The sequence below is a fragment of the Lontra canadensis genome, unplaced genomic scaffold (genome assembly GCF_010015895.1).
Source record: "Lontra canadensis isolate GAN:19392208 unplaced genomic scaffold, GSC_riverotter_1.0 scaffold113, whole genome shotgun sequence".
Classification (NCBI taxonomy): domain Eukaryota; kingdom Metazoa; phylum Chordata; class Mammalia; order Carnivora; family Mustelidae; genus Lontra; species Lontra canadensis.
This window is the reverse complement of record NW_022631107.1, coordinates 3,974,807-3,997,094: the sequence shown is the minus strand read 5'-3', so window position 1 is coordinate 3,997,094 and position 22,288 is coordinate 3,974,807. Positions and strand designations below refer to the sequence as shown.

The following is a 22,288-nucleotide window of genomic DNA, read 5'->3' as shown; positions in this document are numbered from 1 at the left end:
TTCTACTCTGTATTAATGAGGAATTCACTTTTTCAAATTGATAGACTCTTTTATTTTCTTTTTCCTTTAGACCATGGTAGCATTTGACATGGATGGCAAAGTACGAAAACCCAAGTTTGAGCTTGATAGTGAACAAGTTCGATATGAGCACAGATTTGCTCCATTCAACAGTGTAATGACACCACCGCCGGTGCACTATCTGCAGTTCAAGGTGACTCTGCTCACTAAAGCAATTGTAAAGGAAGTAGTCTTAGACAGGCTTAGAGATATGCTGTTTGTACCTAGCCATTTCGTTAAAATAGTCAGATCAGAATATTATTGGACCAGTGACAAGGTGATAAAAGAATTTTAATTCCTGTGAAAATTATTTGGCTCTTTCTGGATGCACTCATTCCATTAAGAGTTATTTTAAGTATGGGGATAAGATGAGGTAATTGGGAATTGAATATTATGTAGGGAAAAATAGGGACACGTGTCAAGTGTTTGGTTTAGTGTCTATAAATGAATCATGAGTCAGGGTAGAATTCTTAATTATAAAAGCTGTTTTAGAGTTTTTCATATTAAACATGTTTTGAATAATACAGTATTCCACCCCCCCTTTTTAGGAAATGTCTGACCTCAATAAATACAGTCCTCCTCCTCAGTCTCCAGAACTGTATGTGGCAGCTAGTAAGCACTTTCAGCAGGCAAAAATGATCCTGGAAAATATCCCAAACCCAGACCATGAGGTAAGCGGTCACAGTAATTCTGGAGGAAAAGCTTGGCAGGAAATACATATCTTACTACTGGAAGATAAATGAACCTTACAGTATTAATAGTGAAGCCTGTCATGTTTCTGGCAAGGATTTTAAGTGGCTTTGCTAGCCTAACCTTGTAAGACTTAAAATTACCTCATGAAAGCAAGTAGCTCCTTTGTGTAAATTTAGAGATCAGTGCAGAGAAATTAAGACGTAGAACCACAAAGTGAGTAGGAGGAACAGAAATGGGATTCAGAGTGATCCACAGTTTAGAAATGGTGACATTTAAAATTTTTTATTTTAATGTATAGTTTATGATATTAAAATCTAATTATATAAATCTTAAAAATATGAAAAATGCTCTGGTCAGTTATCACAGGAAGTAAAAACCTATTCCACTTGACCATTTAAAATAGAGCCTACTGTTCAAAGACTTTGTTTTGACATACTATCCCATAGACCTTGGAACTTGCAGAATCTGAAGTTGGCAGCCACTGGTTGCTTTCACAGTTTGCTCCTGATAATACTGACATGCATGTATTCCGCAAATGAGAATGCTTTGCGTCTAACACTCAGACTGCTGGGGGAGTAGATCTTGGTACAACGTCCATGAAAGGGAAGTTAATAGCACTTACCTGTTAAAAGGAAGCACAGATGCTTAGGCCAAGCAGTTCTGCTGCTTGGGGTTTATCTAACACACGTGCACATGTGGGCAGTGAGGGAAGCAAGTCCCTAATACACAGGAGTCCTCATTGCAGCAGGATTGTCAGAGCGAAGAAGTGAGGAAACTTCACTACCCGTCAGCAGAGACTGTCAAATGAGTGATGATAAATCATACCAGACTGCGGAGTCTTGGAAAGGACACAGAAGGTTGTTACATACTGTAATGGAATGTTCTTCAAAGAGCAAAGCACTGAACGGTGTATAGTATGTTGCCGTTTCAATCGAAAGGGGTCCAGGGATTGTGTGTGTGTGCAAATGTATCTCCAGAAGGAGATGTGAGAATTATGTGAGTTGATAACAATGTTTGTTTCTTGGGAGGGGAGTCTTGGGAAACAGGCATAGGAGAGAGATGACTTTTATGTATAATCGTGTAATAAAATACAAGGGGGAATGTAAAAATTTGAGGAAGGTACCTATAATAGATGGCATACGTCCTTCAGTGAATTAATTCACTCAGCAAATACTTGTTGACTGTCTACTGTGTCCGCAGCCTGTGGTAAAAACTAGTGAAGAAAATTAGACAAATCTCTGCCCTCTTAAGGGTAGAGGTTATGGACAGTAAGTTACATTGTGCACTAGAAGATCGTAAGACTATGAAGAAAAATCAAGCTGGGAATGGACATCGTGAATACGGAATACTGTAAGGAGGCGGCGGCGGGTTAGGCTTTTTTAAGGCGGCCCGTGAGCAAATCTCTGAAGAAGGTGAAAAGGCAGGTCGCATGGCCACTGCGGATGGAGCTGTACGGGCGAGGGATCTGCACGTGTAAAGGAAGGCCCCGAGGGTGCGGACTGAGTGGGATGAGCAAGGGGTGCGCACATGGGAGGTTTTTGAGCAGAGGAGTGACCAGATTGGATTTTTGTTCTGAAGGTTCCCTGTGCTGAAAGTAGCCGGGGGTAGGGGCAAAGGTGGGAGCAGGTGAGAGCAGAGGCCACAGCAGTCGTCTGGTGAGAGAGGACGTGCACGGTGGAAGGATCCAAAGCAAGTTGGGCTGATCGTGGGTGAGGAAGAGAGGAGTTAAGGAGGACTTCAGGATCTGGGCCTTAGCCTCCGGATGGATGGAACCAGTGGAAGAGGCTGCAAGTGGATCCGGAGCTGGTGGGCTGAGGAGTTAGGAGCTCAGGTTGGGACGTGCCTGTTGGAGGCACAGATGCAGCTGTCCTGTGGACGGGCGGATGTGTTAGCCGGGGCTGAGGAGAAGCTGTCCCGAACTTGTGGTGAGATGTGTTTCTGGAGAGAGGTCAGTCAGCAGCCAGGAGCAGTGGGAACTTCTTTCTTCAGGTTGCACATTACTCCCTCTCCGGAGGAATGCAGCCTTCCGGTCAGTCCCCTGCTGTTCATTTGTTCAGGTGAAGCCTTTCAGGCGAGTGTAGTCAGGAGTGACAGGAAACACAGGACACCTCCTACTCACTGGCGTGGTTCTGAGCTCGGAGTGTGTATTGGGTCACTTAGTAATCCTCCCAGCAGGTCTGTGCGGTGGTGGCGAGTCTGTCCCCATGCTTAGAGATGCAGAAACTGGGAAAGAGAGAGACTAGAGAACTTGCCAGAGGTTTGCTAGCTAGTACCTGATGTCCGAGCACTCCGGCTGTAGTCTGGGCCGCACGTGCTCCGCTGCTGCCTCTGCGGCCGGATGCTCTTCAGGCTTGGTGAGAGCAGACCCGGGGCCCCACGGCTGGCCCATGCAGAGCGCTCTGTGGTCGTGGGAAAGTGTGTCTGTTCGTTTTAAGTTGCCTTAATAAAATATCAACATTTACCTTGTGCAAAGCTCCTATATTATAAAGACATTTTGACTCTGAATTTTATGTTTTGATAGCTTAATGTTGCTCATTATTTAGGTCAATAGAATTTTAAAGGTTGCCAAACCCAACTTTGTGGTCATGAAGTTATTGGCAGGAGGACACAAAAAGGAATCTAAGGTAAGTGCACTATGGGGAAAGTAAATGGGCGTTAAGTTATTGTAGAACTTTAAAAAAAAAAAAATCATCCCTTTAAAAGAGGTTCTGTGGCAGAAAAATAACTAGAGCTTGCCCTTTTATTTTGAAACTTAGAGATTTTATTGATTTAATTTCTAAAGTCTGCCCTTCCATTCCCCTCCCTTGTGTAAATTACTGTGAGTAAAACAGAGAAACACAAAATGTGAGAAAAATTTATTATGGGAGAGGTATTTAAAAAGTCCTCTGCCTATGGAAAAGTTAATGCTTCAGTAATTAAAGGCTTTGTTCAGTGGCTCAAGAGATGGCCAATTCTGTCAACTTTCCTTGCTGATGTTCTGTCAGCCTGTGTGCTGCCAGGCACTGGCGTACCGCAGGGACCTCGTGTCTGACGACTCCCGTTGCGTCTTGCTCTCGGCCTTCCTCAGCTTCTGCCTTGCTTTACTAGAGGCCGTTTCGTTGCTGTACTGTCCATGACCCAGGAACTGAACAGTGTGCTGACTCACCCCCTTTTCCTGTGATTTAAGTCCATTTGCCTTTGTTAACTATTTGACTGATAAACCCAGAGATAAGCTCATTGTTTTCCCTCCAGATTTGTAAATACATTTCTTTCATTTCTGCCTTTCTTTACAGGTTCCTCCTGAATTTGATTTCTCTGCTCACAAATACTTTCCTGTTGTGAAACTTGTTTGAGAGACATTGAAAAGGGGACATCAAGGGGCAGAATCTACTTTCAGATTCTAAGGGGATCGATCCATCCGTCAGTCTCAGCACATAACGTGAAGTGAAATGGATTTCTTGGATAACAGCCTATTATAAGAGATACTTTTAATTTGACAGCCTTATACGACGTGAATGAAAACTGCTGTTTTAAAGTGGTTTGTTATGTTCCATGGATGAAACTGGTCTTACCGAATGCAGTGATGAACGTTATATGGTTTTATTACAGATTTAATCATAAATCATTTTTTATGAATGAGTGAAAATAGTGTTTGTAAAAGTTAATAAATTTCTTGACAAAAAATGCACTACTGGAAATGAAAAACAACAGCACTTTGATGCATGTTAAGAACTGAAGGTTTTTACTCTTGAGTAGTTCAAACAGATTATTCAAAAGTTTTAAAACAAGGGATTGATCAAACACTTGAACGGGGTTTTGGCAAAATACACTTAAAAGGGAATGGGTGGGGGGAACCTCTAAACTGTCTAGAGAGACTAAATTACATGGGGATTGTGATTTTGTGTGTCATGATGTCTTAAATTCTATACCTATAAGAATATAGAAGTTTTTTAAAAAAAAATCCTTTAATTGTTCATTTTGGCACTTTGAAAACATTCTGCTTAATGTTTGCTAGTGACATCATTCGAGAGGTGGGAATGTGTAGATTGTTAATTCTTAGGGTTAGGTTTCAGTGTGGCATACTTTTTGTTCACTACTAAATATTCAGTTTAACCCATGCAATGTTTTCAAGTGGAGATCTTTCCATTATCTGCTGGCTTCCACCTGTACCTTTTAAGTGCCCAGTGCTAGAGGCCCTACCTTCCTTTCCTGCTCAGTCCTCTTCCTGGCTCATGCTACCATGGATTTTTATTCTGTATTAGATGGCTAAGGTCTTGGTTTGTAAAACTTGTTATATGAAGTTTATGCATAAATTTAAAGGAAATATTTCAAGTCCTTTAACTTCCCCAGGGGTGTGTTTCACAGGCACACCAGTAAGGATGGAAGCATTTTACTTGAGCTTTTTCAGAAGTGCATGGGATGATACCAACTTTGAGTAATCCTTCAATCTATATGTTATTGGAATTTTATAAGCCAGTTTTTAGGGACAGTGGCTCAGTACACTTTAAGTATTGCTCTGTGCTGAGAAATAGTACATACACATTTAAATACACAATAAAGCTATTTCCCCAACTTTGATACTAATGAACATTTTCAGAGTCTAACAATGTAAAAAAGAAAAAAGCCTACAATTCATGGAATCTTTAATTTTTTGTAAAATTCAGAGACAAGTATTAGAAGTTGTTGAGAATTCTATAAACTATCAGTTATTTATAATAATCTCTTAGTGGGAGTAGACCAAGCCCTTGGGCCTTAAAGGCTCCTGAATTCACACTTGTCTTGCACCACTCTAGGTTCTGCTGAGAATAGATAACCAACCACTACCCATTAAAACAATCATGCCAGTTACTGATCTAGTTATTTCATGACCGCACACTGTCTTAACACATATTGGTTTATTTCTCAAATTCCATCACACAAAAGTACATTAAGTATTTGCAGTGCTCTCATTACTCAAGAAATCTGAGTATTTTTTTGTGCAGGGAATCTGCAGTCCCATCTGCAGAAGAAAAGAGGAGTCATCACATTCCTGTCTACATACCATTTGAGAATACAGAGGAGGTGTAAATTAAAGAGCTCACCCTATTAAATATTGGAATAGGTGATTAAAAAGACCAAAGTAGGGGGATTGCCATCTATTTATGTATTACACAGGTTTTTGTTTTGCTTTAAAAACAAAAACCAAAACAAAACAGCCACGTCACCTCTATAAATTGTTGCCTCAAAACAGGTGCCTATGTGATGTCAAGGTAAGCCAGTGGTAAGAAAGCATGACTGTCTGGAGAGGTTGCTCACAGTACACACCTCCTGAGCGAATGGCCTTTGGTGCCTCTGTACGTGAAGACGGAAACAGCATGGTTATTTTTCACTTATATTAATGTCCCATCTTAGTCCACAAGGTTTAAGGCCGACCACCACTCTTGATCCATGATTTGCAGAGGCTGATTCTTCAGGGACCCAGGAGGGCAGTAAAGGAAAACAAAGCAGCTGAACAGTCTTGTTTCTCAGAACTCTGTGCACACTAATTAAAATGAATAGACGCTTTATTGAAAAAGCAAGAGAGACTATTAACCGTCAGGCTAAGACACAAAGGGAGTCTTACAAAGCTATTTTTTAACACCCTTCTTTAGTTGCCTTTTCCGGATAGAAAAGTTTAATCTTGGTAATTAAGTAAACAGATACCTACAGAGTAGCACTCACATTGGAGATCTTAATCTGAATGCAAACCAGTCCCTGCCTTCAGTGCCAGCCAGGGGCACCAGGAGTCCAGACCAGGTGAGGGGCCTGGCATGTGGCTCAGCAGCTCTCCAGCCTGTGGCATAGCCCTAGAACTTCTCTGGAACCCCGTTTCCTCTCCAACGTTAACTGGTTATCCCAGGTAGTCTGAGGCTCCTGCATCTCAAGTCCGGTGACTTGTATTTAATAAGCATCACCACCTTCTTACCCTTAAGACCTGAGCATCCTGAGTATGATTCTGCCAGTCATTTGTAAGTGGCAAGAGCCTATTTACTGGAAATACTGAGAAGCAACTCAATTTGAATTACGATTAGACCTTTTCAAATTAACATTTTGATTTTTAAAACACTTTTGATAGTCATTTGCCACAAGCCAAATGTATGGACTATGGCAAAAACAACTGTTGCATTTCTCTTGCCTTTCTAAATTCTCCCCCTGTGTAACACTGTGTATACTCTTAACATCAGTGTCCTCTTTTTTCACTATGATGGTGCAGTGGGCAGTCTGTCCACAGCCAACATGCCCCCACAGTGCTGTGCTGCCCCCCGTCCTTGCTCTGCCACAGGCCCCAGAGTCATCTCTGCTTTGACCCTGTTCTGTCTGAAGTCTGATCCACTCATGGCTCTTGGTAACACAGACTTAATACAGAAGATTTTGCTTTGTCCACACATTACTAAGCAAAGTAAAAATAGATCACAAATGTCCAAATTACAAGTCAAGCATTTTTGTATGTTAATGACAGGTTATACAAGTAGTTTTTTTTTTTAATTCTCACATAAAATGCCTTTGTATATAGACTTGTTTAAAACTGTTCCTAGTGATATTTGTTTAACAGTTTTGTGCTCCAGGCCCCTGACTATCTGAACCAGAAGTGAGCACATGAGAGCATAAGCCAGTAATCATTCGGCACTGACCTGGGAGAACAGAAATATCGGGCTGGTACCGGCCACTCAGCACAGCATGTGAAGAAGGACACCAGAGGGACCAGAGAAGAATTCTCAGGTGTGGTGGGCCTCTTGGTGTCAGAAGACAGACGACTCCTTCCTACAGGCTTTGATTTTTTTTTTTTTTTTAAGTTATATTCCAGAATTTCTGAAGCACCACTGTCCCCATACTTGGAGAACTGGGGTTCTATTTTTGATGTTGATCTTCTCATACCTATTAGCTGACGAATTTTGACACCTTAGTATAAACACCTTGAAAATACCCCTCAAAACCATCTACAACACAATCATTTTCCTACATAAAGTACATATTAAAACTCCACAGTAATCATCTTTAGATGCATATTTTACTTAGGACATTTCACAGTATTCATCTCCTCATAAATATTTTGTAGTGATCTCTCTTCAATCCTGAGGTATAGGATTCCAGTTGATTCAGAGTGTTTGGTTCTTCTTTTCACGCTGATCAAGTAAATTTATCATGTCTCCTTTCTGATTTTCAGCATTAAGAACTAAAAAAGAAAAACAAAAATCATAATCTAACATTAAAATATTTAGGGAAACCAGCCAGGCAGCTTCTGTTTGACCTGAGTATATAGGGACTGCTTCATCAGGAGGACAGTATCTCCCACAGCAACATAATGGGGAACTGCATTCCTAATCAAGGACAAGACCGTGAAGAGACCACATGTGTAGCCAACATGGTGCCATAAAATAAAGCTGTAACACCTAAAAACTTCCTATTTAAAATAATGAAATAATGCCCCATGTCCTCATGTCCTCATAAAATTTGTGACACAAACACAAGTCTTCTGCGCTCCATGCATCCCTGTTGGGGTCCCTCCAACAGGAAGCACAAGGCCCTCAGAGCTCCCCGCAGCTTCCGTCAGCTCTCGCTACTCTGAAGCTTCTGCTTTCCAGAGCTGAAGTCTTCCTGTGGCTCCCATCATCCTTACTCCATCCTTTGGCACACAAAGGACATACAAAGACCTCACAAAACCTAAAACCACCATGCTGATTTACAACTACAACACATTAAATGGTTAATGATTTCGTTAAATGCCTTAATACTGTGTTTTAAAGTTCTCTAAGAAAGTTGGAACTAATGCCTTTTTCTTCTCATTTCCCTGGAGCAAGCAGGATCTTAAACTGTTTCAGTGATAGAATCTTAAAATGATGGTGATGACAATCCTTGAAACTTAAAGCTTACAGAGAATTTTTCTTTGCCCACATCCTTCATTTGAAGCCTCATACAAGGTGGAATATGATCCTGGGACCCCTGTATGTAGGCGGTAAAAATCCCAGAGCTCTACTGCAAAGCCAAACATTTAGGACACTAGACTGATTTGAAAGGATAGTAAAACAGATGTTAGGTCCGTAACCACACCAAATAGTCAAGGACTGAGGTACACAAATGAGTGGAATCGATGACAGGAACAGAAAAAGACTTTTTATTTGTTTAAAATTCTGACTTGCTAATATGTTTATGTTTTGCATAAAAAAAAATCACCTAAACAGTCTAAGAAAATAAAAATCAAGTTAGAACCTATTTCTAGAAACCTCAAATAACTGCCAACTGTAATAAATGCTGGATGAAATATGAAAAGATACTTTAAAGAACACACTTTTTTTTTTGAAGAGAGAGCAAGAGCAGGAGGGAGAGAGAGAAGCTGGTCTCCTGCTGAGCAGGGAGTCTGACGTGGGGCTCCATCCCAGGACCCTGGGATCACGACCTGAGCGGAAGGCAGACACTTAACAAACTGAGCCACCCACGCCCCCCAAAGAACACACTGTTGAATCAAATCCAGGTTGAGAGACTCTACCAAATAACTGGCCAGAACACTTCAAAAATTATCAACGTCATAAGATAAAGACAGATGGTTTTGAGTTAAAGGACCCTAGGGAGGTGTGACACTATGGTATATAATCCTGGATTATTATATCTTGGACCAGAAAAGGGATATTAAGTTGGACAATTCACTGAATTTGCATAATAGCATTGTATCGATATTCATGTCATTTCAATAATTGGACTGTGGTTATGTAAAATGTTAATATTTGAGAAACCTGGGTGAAAGGTATATGGAAATTCTGTTTTAAATTAAAATCAATCATTTTCAAACTGAGAAGTTAAAAATTTCAAAGACATTAAAATGCACCATCTATAATGGCAATTGAAGAAGGAATCTGTGAGGCCAAACGTGAAGTGGAAGTTCCAGCCCCTGAAGGTAATAAACATCAAAGCTAGCTCTACCCTGAGGACTTCTAAAGTCTGAAGACACTGGACTCCTCTCTTCACAGCGTGCAAAGATGCAGAGGGACAAAAACTAAAGACGAGGGTTCCAGTCTGGATGGTAAGTCCAGAAGGGGACTTCTAAATAAAGCTGAATCTCAACTCCCAAAGGCTCATGTCCTTGGATTAAAATAAAGGTAATGGAGCATAAGTCTGCCATGAAGATGGCACAGCCAGAAAGATGGCCAGAAACTCCAGTGGTTAGACTGAGGAGGAGGAGGACTTCTTAACTATGAGATGACCGTGCAAGTGTACAGTTTGAACTCACATTTCCTCTGTGATCCAAAAAATACCTTGAAGAGAATCTACGTTATTAAAGAAGTGGTGATTTTGTCGTGCCCTTCTTGAGACTGCTAGAGGCAAGTGACCTCTAGTGCAGTGCCAGTGTAACCCCGGAGGCTTCCTACTGATAACTGTTCCCAGGAAACCAGTAGCTCACAGTTAAAAAGCACAAAACCCAAGAAAAGAAGGTATCCTAAGGACAATCTGATAAATACCCACAAGGTTTTTCAGATACTGCAACTGGAAGATAAAAACGTTTGTAAACATGGGCAAAGAATAAGAAAGTTTAGATAGGAGAAAATTAGAAACAAAGCATGAATTACCAGATAAGGCATAGCTGAAGGAAAAACTGGTGATCTCAAAGCTATGTCTGAGGAAATTCTGAATGTAGATCAGGGAAGCAGAAATGGGTATTATGAAAAAAACAGGGTAAGAGACGTGTAGAATGGTAAGATCTAACATTTCTGATCTGAGTTCAAGCAGGAATCAAAATGGGAAGAAGCATTATTCAAAGAGATCTTGACCAAACTCTTCCAGAAGTAGACTTGTCAGATACTTTAAAAAGGAGGGGGAGACTGTTATCCTTTAGAACAGTGTGGTACAGTGTGAGTCAGCAGGGAAACCAATGGAACAGAAAGTCTGAAAAGTAGACCTAAGTGCATACAGAAGTTTATTTGGTAAAGGTGGCACCTCAAATCAGTGGCCTTGAGCTGGTGTTGCCCTTAGGAAAAAGAAAATTGGACCCAACCTTGTGCCACGCTACCCGAATACATTTGGAATTAATTATGAATTCGAGATCTAAATGTAAAATATAAAAACAAATGATGATCCTGGAAAAGTGGTGACAACTGTGCCATAGTTTTTGCATTTTAGGGTCCCTACATAAAGCGACTATATTGAAAAACTCAAAAGTCAGACATTTACAAGAGTAGATGACAAGGAAGCCTGCAGACCCCAAAATACAAGCAGAGACGAAAACAATGGACGGTGCTTGTAGGCTAGCAGAGTCTAGAAAGAAAACAGGAGCCAGAGAGCACCCGATGGACCTGAGAATAGAACAGGAGAACCCCAAACAGCCGAAAGCCTTACACCAGAAAGTACCTGGGCGAAGGGACAACTGCAACTGGAAAGCAGGAGACTTTCTGCTACTCGCGCAGCAGAGGACCACAAAGTAGCTGTGGTAAGAACTGAAGGGCCAGGGGAGGCTGAGCCCCGTGAGCTTCTGACACTCATCTGCCAGGACTCCTTTCTGGGGCTCCTTCCCAGGTAGAGCCCCATGGGGGGAGGGGGAACGGCTGAGTGTGGAGGAGAGCTACGGCTGAGCAGGACAGGGAGAAGAGACCAAGGACCTGAAGGTTCAGATTAAAGTGGGGGAAGATCCCACTGGCCACAGGAGATAGGACAACTTGAATTTCAAAAAGGATAATAAATACAATTGAACAAAACCCATCAAATAGCTTTAAATTCAAAGAATTTGTATTTTCACCTTCAAAGGATGACAGGGAAAGAATTCATTATTTTGAAAATGGGTAAATAAAAAGAATCAAGCATTTTTATCCTATGTTATAGGACTAAAACCACGGACTTGCCTGTTCATAAAAATATTCCAATTAACGAGTGGAATAGAAAAAGCTGAATTAGGATACCATGGATGAGTGCATGAAGGCACTGAGTATCAACGGCTAGTTCTGTCAGAAAAAGGCGCTCCTTGCCTCCCGACGAAAGAACACGCCATCGCCTCCCCCTTTACCAAGGGCTTGTGCCCAGTCTGAACCAAGCCTCTGGATATCAGCTGCTAATAGGCGGGAAACAGGAAAGAACATACTACACAGCATCATGAAGGTACTATCAGCACCATACCGACTATGGAAAACTCCAGGGCAAATGGAGGAAAGGAGTGGAGGGGGAACCTGTCCACTATGATTTTAAGAGCTAGCAATTTTAAGAAGATGGGCAACATTAAACTCCAGTGTCCAGGGATGCCCACTTGAGTTGTCAGCCCATAAAGAAATGCAAGAAAATGCCTACTGGAAAGGTCAGGATAGGGGGTGCTATTATGGGGAGAAAAGGGGCTTCTGGAGGGCTGGTCAAGTTCTAGTCTTTGAGGTGGGTGGGGATGGAATCCTAAAAACATTGTTTTTAGGGGCACTGGGTGGCTCAGTCATTAAGCATCTGCCTTTAGTTTGGGTCATGCTCCCAGCGGCCTGGGATCAGGCTCCCTCCTGCTCGGCTAGGAGCCTGCTTCTCCCTATGCCTGCCACTCCCACTGTGTGTGCTCTCTCTCCGTCAAATAAATATATTTTTTTAAAAAAGACGTTTGTGTGGTTTTCTGAATTTGTGTTTTACTTTTTAATAGAACTAAAAGAAAAATTTGAAAGCATACTTAAACACACAGATGAATTCTTCCAACACTAGATGGAAAAACTTACTATGACTCAATATACGGAGGCAATAAAAGAAATATTTTGAAACATTCACATGGCAAAAAAACACCATACATAAAACCAAAACAGACTGGGAAGAAGTATTTGCAACTTACACCACAGATAAAGGGCAATCTCCCTAGCATCTAAAGAACTCTTAACCAGAAAAGGAAACACTAAGAATCTGGTAAAATGAATTTTATAAAAGGGAACCATGAGACGACATGATACTACAAGAGAGTATGTGGCAGGGTGACGGCATTAGAGAAGCCACCATCAGACAAGGGTTTTCAATGGACGCTAAAGCCACACTGTTTCAAAGCATCCCCCTCTAGATGACTTCTCAATTACTAAGGGAAAATGGCCCTTTGCAATGGACGAGACCAGTGGGCAATACCTTGACCAAGCCGTCAACCTGCCATGACCTGCCTCCTGGTGGGGAGCTAGAGGAGCACACTGCAGCTGCAAAACTGTCCAACCGGAATCCAATCACAAGCATATGGACAAATCCAGAAGCTGATACATCCCACTGGCCAGGGCTCTTCAGAATTCCAAATAATAATGCAAAGTGCCACTCTAAAAAGCTGCTTCGAAGTACTGTGCAGATGTTAGGGCTTTTGGATTACTGATACAGTGTGACAAGAGGTGACCTAGCCATCTGTTGGAAAATCCTTAGGTGTCATGAAGACAAATCCTCCAGCCAACACCTGAGGGCTTGAGCCCCCTACACACACAGACCTTCTGAAAGGTCTTCATCTTGGACTCCTCAATCCTCCCCTTCCCTCCACTGCCCCATGTTCAAAGGCTTCTGGACTGGATGCATTACTTATCATTTTTTTTAAAGATTTTATTTATTTGACAGAGATCATAAGTAGGCAGAGAGGCAGGCAGAGAGAAGAAGGGAAGCAGGCTCCCCACCGAGCAGAGGGTCCGATGCAGGGCTCCATCCCAGGACCCTGGGATCATGACCTGAGCCGAAGGCAGAGGCTTTAACCCACTGAGCCACCCAGGCGCCCCTGGATGCATTACTTATAACTTAAGTGCTGGGATTCAGTGTTTAGTCACTGCCAAAGGGAACGAAGGACCACAATGTGAAACGCGAGGCAAGCCCCCCGCCTCGGCAGGCCTCTTACCGTTCGGGTTTCTGTTGTTCCCTGCAAGGGCTGCCTGCTTATCGGTCTCTGATTCTGCCTCATTTTCATCCATGTTGTAGTCCTCCTGTCCCCCCAGCTTTTGCTGGTGTCTCCCTGTCAAATGAACACAGGCACAGAGAACACAACCCACAGGACTCTCTCGAAGCCGCAGGAGTTCCAGAGCCCAGTCACAGCTCATCAGGTCTCTCTGCGACCTCTCAGAGAACGGCGGCGCTCGTGTGCCCGCTGCCGGTACGAAGAGCTGGTGCGAGTCCTCCGCTTGCGAACGCCCCCACTTCAGCTCTGAGTCCGTATACGCCCAGACCCTCAACACAGGGCTGTATTCTGGGCTGGAACTCGGGAAACCAGCTAATTAACCCCAAATCCCAGGGTTGTTTTTTTTGTTTTTGTTTTTTTAAGCGGCCATCAACTCAAGGTTAAAGGAAGGTGCTGCGCGCTGCTGCTGGAAAGAGGTTTCCAGTCAGTGACGGCACCTCCTGAGAAGGGCCGGTGGCTCGGAAGGAAGGAAATGGGAGGGGCTACTGGGTGCCACAGGCTTTTCCATCCCCCCTACAGAATTAGACCATTCATCGCCAGTCAGCCCTGCAGAGGGCCTCCGGCAGGCTAGATGATCAGGGCAGAAGGCGTTCAAGAGGCGTACAGGTACATACACGTATAGGTAAGTAAACAAAATCTTCTTTGAAACACGTGTCTGGGAGAGCTGGTTCTAGTTACATCTCCTGCACTCACTGCCTGAAGTGGAAGCAAGGGCCACGCCTTCGGGCCCTGCGGCTTTACTCCACAGGGGTGATGGCGACAGCGGCCCCAGGCTCTCAAACCAGTCTTCTCATGCTACCCTCGGGGGCCAGTCTGAAACCTGAGTGCCACTGGATCGGCCACCCGAGCTTCCTCTTCCTTTTAATTCTTTAACTGAAACCTTGTGAAAACACAGTCTTCAGAAAGAGAAACTCGAGCACAAATGAGATCTGGAATCGGTAACTTCCACAAATAAGCACATTCTCCTACTCTTGTTAGTGACTTGTCCCAGAGCACAGGTATTGTCCATAAGTGTTCCTGGCTAGGCTGGAACAGCTTTTAGGGACATAAACACATCCCAGAATATTGTGTTGATCTCAGTTTTCCCACACTTTATCTTTAAAAGATACACACAGTATCTTTGGGGGGAAAAAAAAAAAAGTGCACCGAGCCAGATGGGATTCATGGGTCACTTTGCTGCCAGGCTCAAATATGCCCGAAACCCCATCGACCCAGTCACCGCCCCCCACCACCATTCACCAGGCACTGGCGGTGACCACGCGTGCGGGTGCGGACCCAGGCGGGGACCGTGTTCCAGAGCGGGGGCTGAGTTCACTGCACGCCAAGCACCCGCCCCACGCCTTCCGCCTGAAACCGCCCCAGCCACGGCCCACCCGCTGTGTTACTTCGTCACCTCCACCTGCCTGCGAGCGCGGCGCTCTTCCCTCCCGCCTCCCGCATGCTCACGGAGACCCAGCGAACAAGATCCACCAAATCGCCAACCGGGCCCTTCACAGGGGCCCTGCCCGCGTCAGACGAAGAGCAGAGGAGAGGAGTCCGCAGACGACCCACAGAGCGGCGCACCCACCTTCCTCGGCCGCGTCCTGCTCCTCCTCCTCCTGCCCATCAGGGACGACAAGCTGATCCCGCTCGAGGTCCTCCGCGTCCCGATTTTCCTGGCTGGCCAGCCTCGCCGCTGGGGCCCGTGCGGTCTGGCCCACCGCCCCAGCTCCCCCGGGGCCTCTTCCAGCCGCGGGTGCGTCTGCCTCCACAGCCTGCTCGCGGCCGGGCTCCGGGGGCAGCCCCAGGCTGTCCCTCGGAAGCTCCTCCTCACTGGCGACCTGGATCTCATTGGTTTCCTCTGTGCGGGAACAGTTACCTGTGACCTCACGAGCACTTAGTTGAATTAAAATGAAAACAAAAACCCTCCCACCACTCAATTCCCAGAGCCTTCCCAAGGGCTGTGGGTGGGGAGCAACTGGGTGACTGGTTCTGTGGCACCACAAAGACTGCGGCTTCTCCACACCTGCAGCTCAACTTCAGAACATACGAGAGAAGCGGTTTAGGAAGAAAATCTGGACAAGTTATTTGATTTCAGTGACAACCTATGAGTCGAAGTTATCCGACCATCATATGTATCTGAGACAAGGCCCCCTGTTCCCATAACAGCTGCCCAAGCCCCAGGCATCTCCCCATAATCCCCCAGTCCCAATGTCCTCAGTGAAGCACAGCCTGGACCGTCACACGCTGCCAAAGAACAGGGCACTCGGTCTACAGGGATGACAGTAAGACAAGGAAAAGCCTTGTGGCCCCAATTCCGGCACCCAGCGAGACCTTCACCTGCCTCCAGCAGCCCAAACCCAGCTCACCAGTTGCCTCCCACAGGGACACTTTGCCATGAGGCCATCTGCAAAGATGCTGGACTGCCACTATGTCTATCTTAGAGAGGGCTTAAATGTGCAATTACCAGGTTTCACTTACCTCTCTCACCTTGTCTCTTCAAACCCAAAGCCGCCTCAGAACTGGGGGCTGGTGTCTGGGGCTCGCCGTTGCTGGGCACGTTTCCTTTCACCTGCAGCACCTCTGCCTGGGGCAGGTCTGCGTCCTGCGGCCTGGGCTGAAGCTCGCTGGGGGCTCGGAGCTGAAACAGGAGCGCACGACAGCCGGGGGCTCCGTGACTTTAAACCTCACAACAATCCCATGCAAGGCAATGGACATCCTTCTGACAAAACACCCAAACCCCGAGAAATGCTTTGATCTACCCTAGTTGTGCCATACTACCTGGCATAAATCCAAAGGTCAAAGGTTAAGATCTCCCAGAAAGTACTTTCAGTAACAGATTAACAAGTAGGTTTCTAGCAGTCTGATCAACAAGGACAAGGATGACCTGAACGCTATAAACAAACCTGACCAGGCTGACTTCCGTAGAACATTGACCTGACAAGAGCAAAACAAATTCTTCAAGGGCACATGGAACATTCCCCAGGCCAGAGGCCAGGCCATGAAACAAGCCTCAACAAATCTGAAATGACTGGAGAACATACTCTGTATGATGTTAATCACGATGGACTGAAATTATCAATGACAATAAAATGTGAGAAACTCACAAACACGTGGGAATTAGGCAACATGTTCCTAAATTAAACCAATGGGTCAAAGGAATCACTAGGCATAAAGAAAGTATCTCGAAAAAAATTAAAACAAATACATGACATACCAAACTTATGGGAGGCTGTTAAAGCAGTGCTTAGAGGGAAATGTGCAGGTCTATATCAAGAAGATGGTAAATCAGTAACCTAATCTTCCACCTTAAGACACTGGAAAAAGAAGAGCAAACAGAACCTAAAGCACAGAAGGACATAATAAAGGTTGGAGCAGGAATTAATGAAATACAGAACAGAAAAATAGAGAACATGAATGAAATCAAAGTTAGTTCTTCAAGAAGTTGAACAAAATTAACAAACTTTTAGCTGGATTAACCAAGAAAAAGAGAAAACTCAAATTACTAAAATAAAAAATAAAATGGGACAACACTACTGACCTTACACAAATAAAAATATTAAAAAGGAACACCACAAATAACTAAGTCAGCTTTGATGACTTAGAGGACAGTAACCAGGTTCCAAGAACAATACAAACTACCAAAACTGACTCAAGAAATAGAAAATGTGAGGGGCGCCTGAGTGGCTCAGTCGGTTGTGTCTGACTCTTGGTTTCAGCTCATGTCACGATCTCATGGGCTGTGAGATCGAGCCCCACATTCTCTCCCACTGCCCCTCCACCCAGTCCCTCTCTCTCAAATTTCTTTAAAAATAGAAAATATGTAAAGACTTGTTATATAATAAGAGATTGAATTAGTAATTTAAAAACTTCCCCCAAAGAAAAGCCCAAGCCCAGATGACTTCACAAGTGAACCCCACCAAGCATTTACAGACCAATCAATACCAGATCTTCAAAAACTCTTCCAAAAAAAAAAACAAAAACAAAAAGAAACAAACAAACAAAACAAACAAACAAACAAAAAAAAAACCAAAACCCTGAAAGGAATATGCCCCAACTCATTCTATGAGTCCAATATTAATAGATCTCAAAACCAAAAACACTACAAAAAAAACAGTATCTCTTATGAATATAAACACTAAAATCCTTAACAAAATACTAGCAAACCAAACCTAGCAACATATAAAAAGATTATATACCATGACGAAGAGGGATAAATCCCATGAACGCAAGGTGAAACATCTAAAAATCCGTGTAACAGTGTATCAGTAGCATAACAGACAAAAAAACCCACATGATCATCTCAATAAACTGAGAAAAAGAATTTGACAAAAATCCAACACCTCCTGATAAAAACACTCATAATTAAGATCAAAAGGGAAGGGGTGCCTGGGTGGTTCAGTCGATTAAGTGTCCAACTTTTGGTTTGGGCTCCAGGCTCCAGTCATGATCTCAGGGTCAGGAGGCGGCAATTCCGCCTCAGGCTCTGAGCTCAGCGGGGAGTCTGCTAGGGATTCTGTCTCTCCCTCTCCCTCTGTCCTTCCCACCTCTCGCCTGTGCTCTCTAAAATAAATCTTTAAAACAAGAAACAGAAGGGAACTTCCTCGACTTGATAAAGTCTATTCATGAAAACACACAGCTAACATCAAGCTTAATGGTGAAAAAAGAATGTTTTCCCTCCATGATCAAGAACAAGGATATCTGTTTTTCCATTTCTGTTAAACACTGAATGGAGGTTCTAGCCAGTGCAATTAGGTAATAAGAAACAAAGGCATCCAGAGTGGGAAGGAAAAATGTAAAACTGTCTCTGCTTTGATGACATAATACTGTATATAGAAAATTCAAAGAAATCAGATACCAAAAAATACTATTAGAAAAAAGTTCAGCAAGGTTGCAATATACCAGATCAAAATAAACAAATGAATTTTATTTCTATAGAACTAGCAATGAATATGAAAATAAAACAATTCCATTTGTAACAGCATAAAAAATAAATTGAACAAAGAAGTATAAGACTTCTGTAAACTACAACCCATTGTTTGAGAGATTTTTAAAGGACGTAAACAAGTGGAAGAACGTCCCACATTCATAGAACAGTAAGCTTAATGTTGGTAAGATGGCAATACCCCAAACTGATCAACAGACTCAATGTAATTTCAGTCAAAATGTCACCTGGCTTTGTTGAAGAAACTGACAAGCAGATCCTAAAACTCCTATGGAAATTCAGCTGGCACAGAATAACCATAATAGTCCTTAAAAAGAACAACACTGGGGGTACCTGGGAGGCTCAGTCAGCGAAGCACCTGCCTTCTGCTCGGGCAGTGATCCTGGAGTCCCTGGATCGAGCCCCACATCAGGCTCCCTGCTCAGTGCAGAGCCTGCGCCTCCCTCTCCCTCTGCTCCTACTCCCACTTGTGCTCTCTCTCACTCAAATTAAATAAATCAATAAATAAACTAAACTAAATTAAATTAAATACAACGTTGGAGGGGTGCATGGGTGGCACAGTCAGTTAAGCATCTGACTCTTGGTTTTGGCTCAGGTCATTACCAGCCCTGAGTCAGGCTCCGTGCTCGGTGGGGGAGGCTGATGGAGATTCTCTCTCTCTACTCCTCCCACTGTCCCTTCCCTTAGAGAAATAAATATTTTTAAAAAATTAAAATTAAAAAAAGGAGGAACCTGGGTGGCTCAGTCAGTTAAGTGTCTGCCTTCGGGTCAGATCACGATCCCAGGGTCTTGGGAACGAGCCCAGCTCTCAGCTCAGTGGAGAGCCTGCACTTCCCTCTCCCTCCACTGCTCCCCTGTTTTTGTTCATAAAATTTTTAAAACAACATTGGAGGAGTCATACTCCCTGAATTCAAAGCTTACTACAAAGCTATAGTAATCAAGGCTGTACATACGGTACTAAAATAAGGGACAAACAGACCAATGGAATAGAACTGAGAATCCACAATAAACCCTCATAGCTACAAGTAAGCTGATTTTTGACAAGGGTGTCATGACAGCTCCATGGAAAAAATAAGTGTTTTTTTTTTTTTTCTTCCCAAAAATACGTGCCAAGAGACAACTGGATATCCATAAGTAAAACAATGAAGTTGGACCCCTACTTTACACCAGATACAAAAAATTAACTCAAAATGGGCCTTAGGACTAAATGTAAGAGGTAGGAATTATAAAACTCTTAATATTTTCAAGATCTTGGATTAGGCAAAGCGTTTTAAATTACAACACCAAAGGAACACACAACAGAATAAATAAGAAACTGGACTTCATCAAAATTAAAAACTTTCATATTCCGATGAACACCATGAAGAAAGTAAAAAAAAAATAAACTCACAGAATAGGAAAAAATACTTGCAAATCATAGCTAATATCTTTATATGAATATATAAAGAACTCCAACTCTATTATAAAATAACTCAATTTAAAAATGGGTAAAGTGTATAGACATTTCTCCAAAAAGATACAAATGGCCAATAAAGCACAAGAAAAGATGCTCAATGTTAGTTATCGTGGAAATGCAAACCCAAACCACACTGACCCAGGGCGCCGCACCAAGGAGCATGGCTACAAGGACAAAGACAGGTAAGAGCTGGCCAGGACGTGGAGAAATGGGACCCCTCGCACTGCTGGTCAAAATGTAAAAGAATGTGACTGGTTTTTGAAAACGGTCTGGCAGTTTCTCACTGAACATCGAGTTACCATATGACCCGGCAACTCCACTCCTAGGTATACACCTAAGGGAAATGAAAACTTACCTCCATACAAAAATGTCTACACGCGTGTTCATAGCAGCATTATTCATAATCTGCCTAAAACTAGAAATAAGCCAAATTCCTATCAACCGACAGATGATTCAACAAAACGTGGCCTACGCACACGATACTGTCCAGCCGTAAACAGGGGTGAAGCAGTCACACACGCGAACACGCGGGCGAACCTGGAAAGCGGAAACGCTCCAGACACACACAGTCACACGGCTATGATTCTCCTGACAGGAGACGTCCAGCTACGCAAACCGATGGAGACAGAAAGCAGATTAATGGTTTTCTAGGAGTGAGTGGGGAGAGCGAACGGTTATGGGGTTTATTTGGGGGAACAAGAATGTTCTAAAACGGACTGTGATGATGGCTGCACAATTTTGTGAATAAACGAAAAACCAACGAATTCTGACTGTATGTGGGTAAATGGTATGGTCTGTGAATTCTCTCTCAATAAAGCTGCCGTATTTACAGCCAACCAAGGCAGGTTTCCCAAAGGCCTCGAGCAGCCGCTTCATGGGCCGAGCAGCACAGGCCCTGCCACCAGGGGCGCTCAGCAGCCCCACCCCTGCCCGCCTGTGCGGGGGCCACAGTACTGAGGGCTCTCCCAGGGGGGCTGCAGACTTTCGCTGAAGCAACCCCGGTGACGCCCTGAGCCCAAGGACAAGGCAGAGCCCGGATGCCCTTCAGAGCGTCCACGTCCTGGGAACAGCCGGCGTGTCTCAGGGAACCAAACGCACAGCGGAGAGCAGAGATAAATGCCAATCCGTCTGCAGACAAGGGAACAGGATGCCTGAGGAGAGGCGAGGAATGCCTTCTGGAATCCTGGGCAGAAAAACTCTCAGAATTACCTGCTGGTTTTGGTCCTTTTTTTCACTCGGGTCTCTGGAAGCAACGGCCTCCTTCCCCTTTCTCGTGACTTCTTCTATCCGCTCCTCACACTGCTCCTTCACCTCCTTCATCTGACTGATGCACTGGCTCCTCCGGGGAGAGAAAGCAAAGGGAAAGACAAAGATTTAGGGATGGGTCTACACCGCAAGTTTCCCCTGCCGTGACCGTGCAATCCACCGCGTAAGGCACGGCTCGTCTTCTTCCTGGGTCCAGCTCTCCACCTCGAGAGGGCACATAATGCATGTGGTTTCAGTACTAAATGGCAAGAAAACTGGAGTTGGCTGAAACTACAAATTTGTCACACTGTTCTAAAACAGGTGAACTTCATTAGTTAGGAAAGACTAATTCTTACGGACACCTGGGTGGCTCAGTCGGTTAAGCGTCTGCCTTCGGCTCAGGTCATGATCCCAGAGTCCTGGGATTGAGCCACATGTCAGGCTCTGTGCTCATCGCAGAGTCTGCTTCTCCTTCTTCTTCTGTGCTCGCGCGCGCACACACACACACACTCTCTCTCTCTCTCTCTCTCTCTCCCCCTCCCTCTCAAACAAATAAATAAAATATTTTAAGAAGTTTTTAAAATACAAACTGTGGTATAATCAGAGATAGCTATATGGTCTTGTCCCCAGCTATTAGCACAAAGCTCCTAAAGCGCTTGGAATTTCCTGACTTATAGGAGGGTCTTGTCAGTTAAACGAGCCCCCCTGGACCACACCCGAGTTTGTGCTAATGTGCCAGCTCACAGAGCCTGACAATGGGGGCTGGCGGCCAGGGGGGTCACCCCCATGACTAATAGGGCTGGAACTTTCAGCCCCACCACCTCCCTCCAGTGAACAGGGAGAGTAGAGCTGGAGTTCAGTCATGTGGCCGACAATTTAATCAATCATGCCTATGTAGTAAAACCTCAGGAAAAATCTCTGGGTGATGAGGCTTGACAAGCTTCTCAGTCGGTGAACACCAGGTACTAGAAAGGTGGCACCCCAACTCCACCAGGAGAGGAGCTATTTCTCCTACAATGGCCCTAAAACCAAGACTCCACTATGTAGCTGTTCCTGAGATACAGCC

The 22,288-nt window shown here is 44.0% G+C and overlaps 2 protein-coding genes across 7 annotated transcripts in view; one reads left to right on the top strand and one right to left on the bottom strand.

Moving 5' to 3' along the window:
• The window catches only part of NAA35 (N-alpha-acetyltransferase 35, NatC auxiliary subunit), a 94,342-nt gene extending 89,908 nt beyond the window's left edge, over nt 1-4,434 (top strand). For all 4 annotated transcript variants that reach the window (XM_032840494.1, XM_032840491.1, XM_032840493.1 and 1 more), the window contains 4 exons: nt 71-211; nt 606-728; nt 3,294-3,374; nt 4,023-4,434. In XM_032840494.1, the coding sequence (XP_032696385.1) occupies nt 71-211; nt 606-728; nt 3,294-3,374; nt 4,023-4,082 (405 nt within the window). In that variant the 3' untranslated portion in view covers nt 4,083-4,434. The remainder of the gene's footprint in view (nt 1-70; nt 212-605; nt 729-3,293; nt 3,375-4,022) is intronic.
• Nucleotides 4,435-7,522: 3,088 nt separating this feature from the next.
• Nucleotides 7,523-22,288, bottom strand: part of GOLM1 (golgi membrane protein 1) — a 56,378-nt gene continuing 41,612 nt past the window's right edge. For 2 of the 3 annotated variants that reach the window (XM_032840488.1, XM_032840487.1), the window contains exons 6-10: nt 21,187-21,316; nt 16,058-16,217; nt 15,165-15,437; nt 13,541-13,654; nt 7,523-7,921 (exon numbers count right to left, since the gene is read on the bottom strand). In XM_032840488.1, coding sequence (XP_032696379.1) covers nt 7,845-7,921; nt 13,541-13,654; nt 15,165-15,437; nt 16,058-16,217; nt 21,187-21,316 — 754 coding nt within the window. In that variant the 3' untranslated portion in view covers nt 7,523-7,844. The remainder of the gene's footprint in view (nt 7,922-13,540; nt 13,655-15,164; nt 15,438-16,057; nt 16,218-21,186; nt 21,317-22,288) is intronic. The other variant, XM_032840490.1, reaches the window with a different exon arrangement.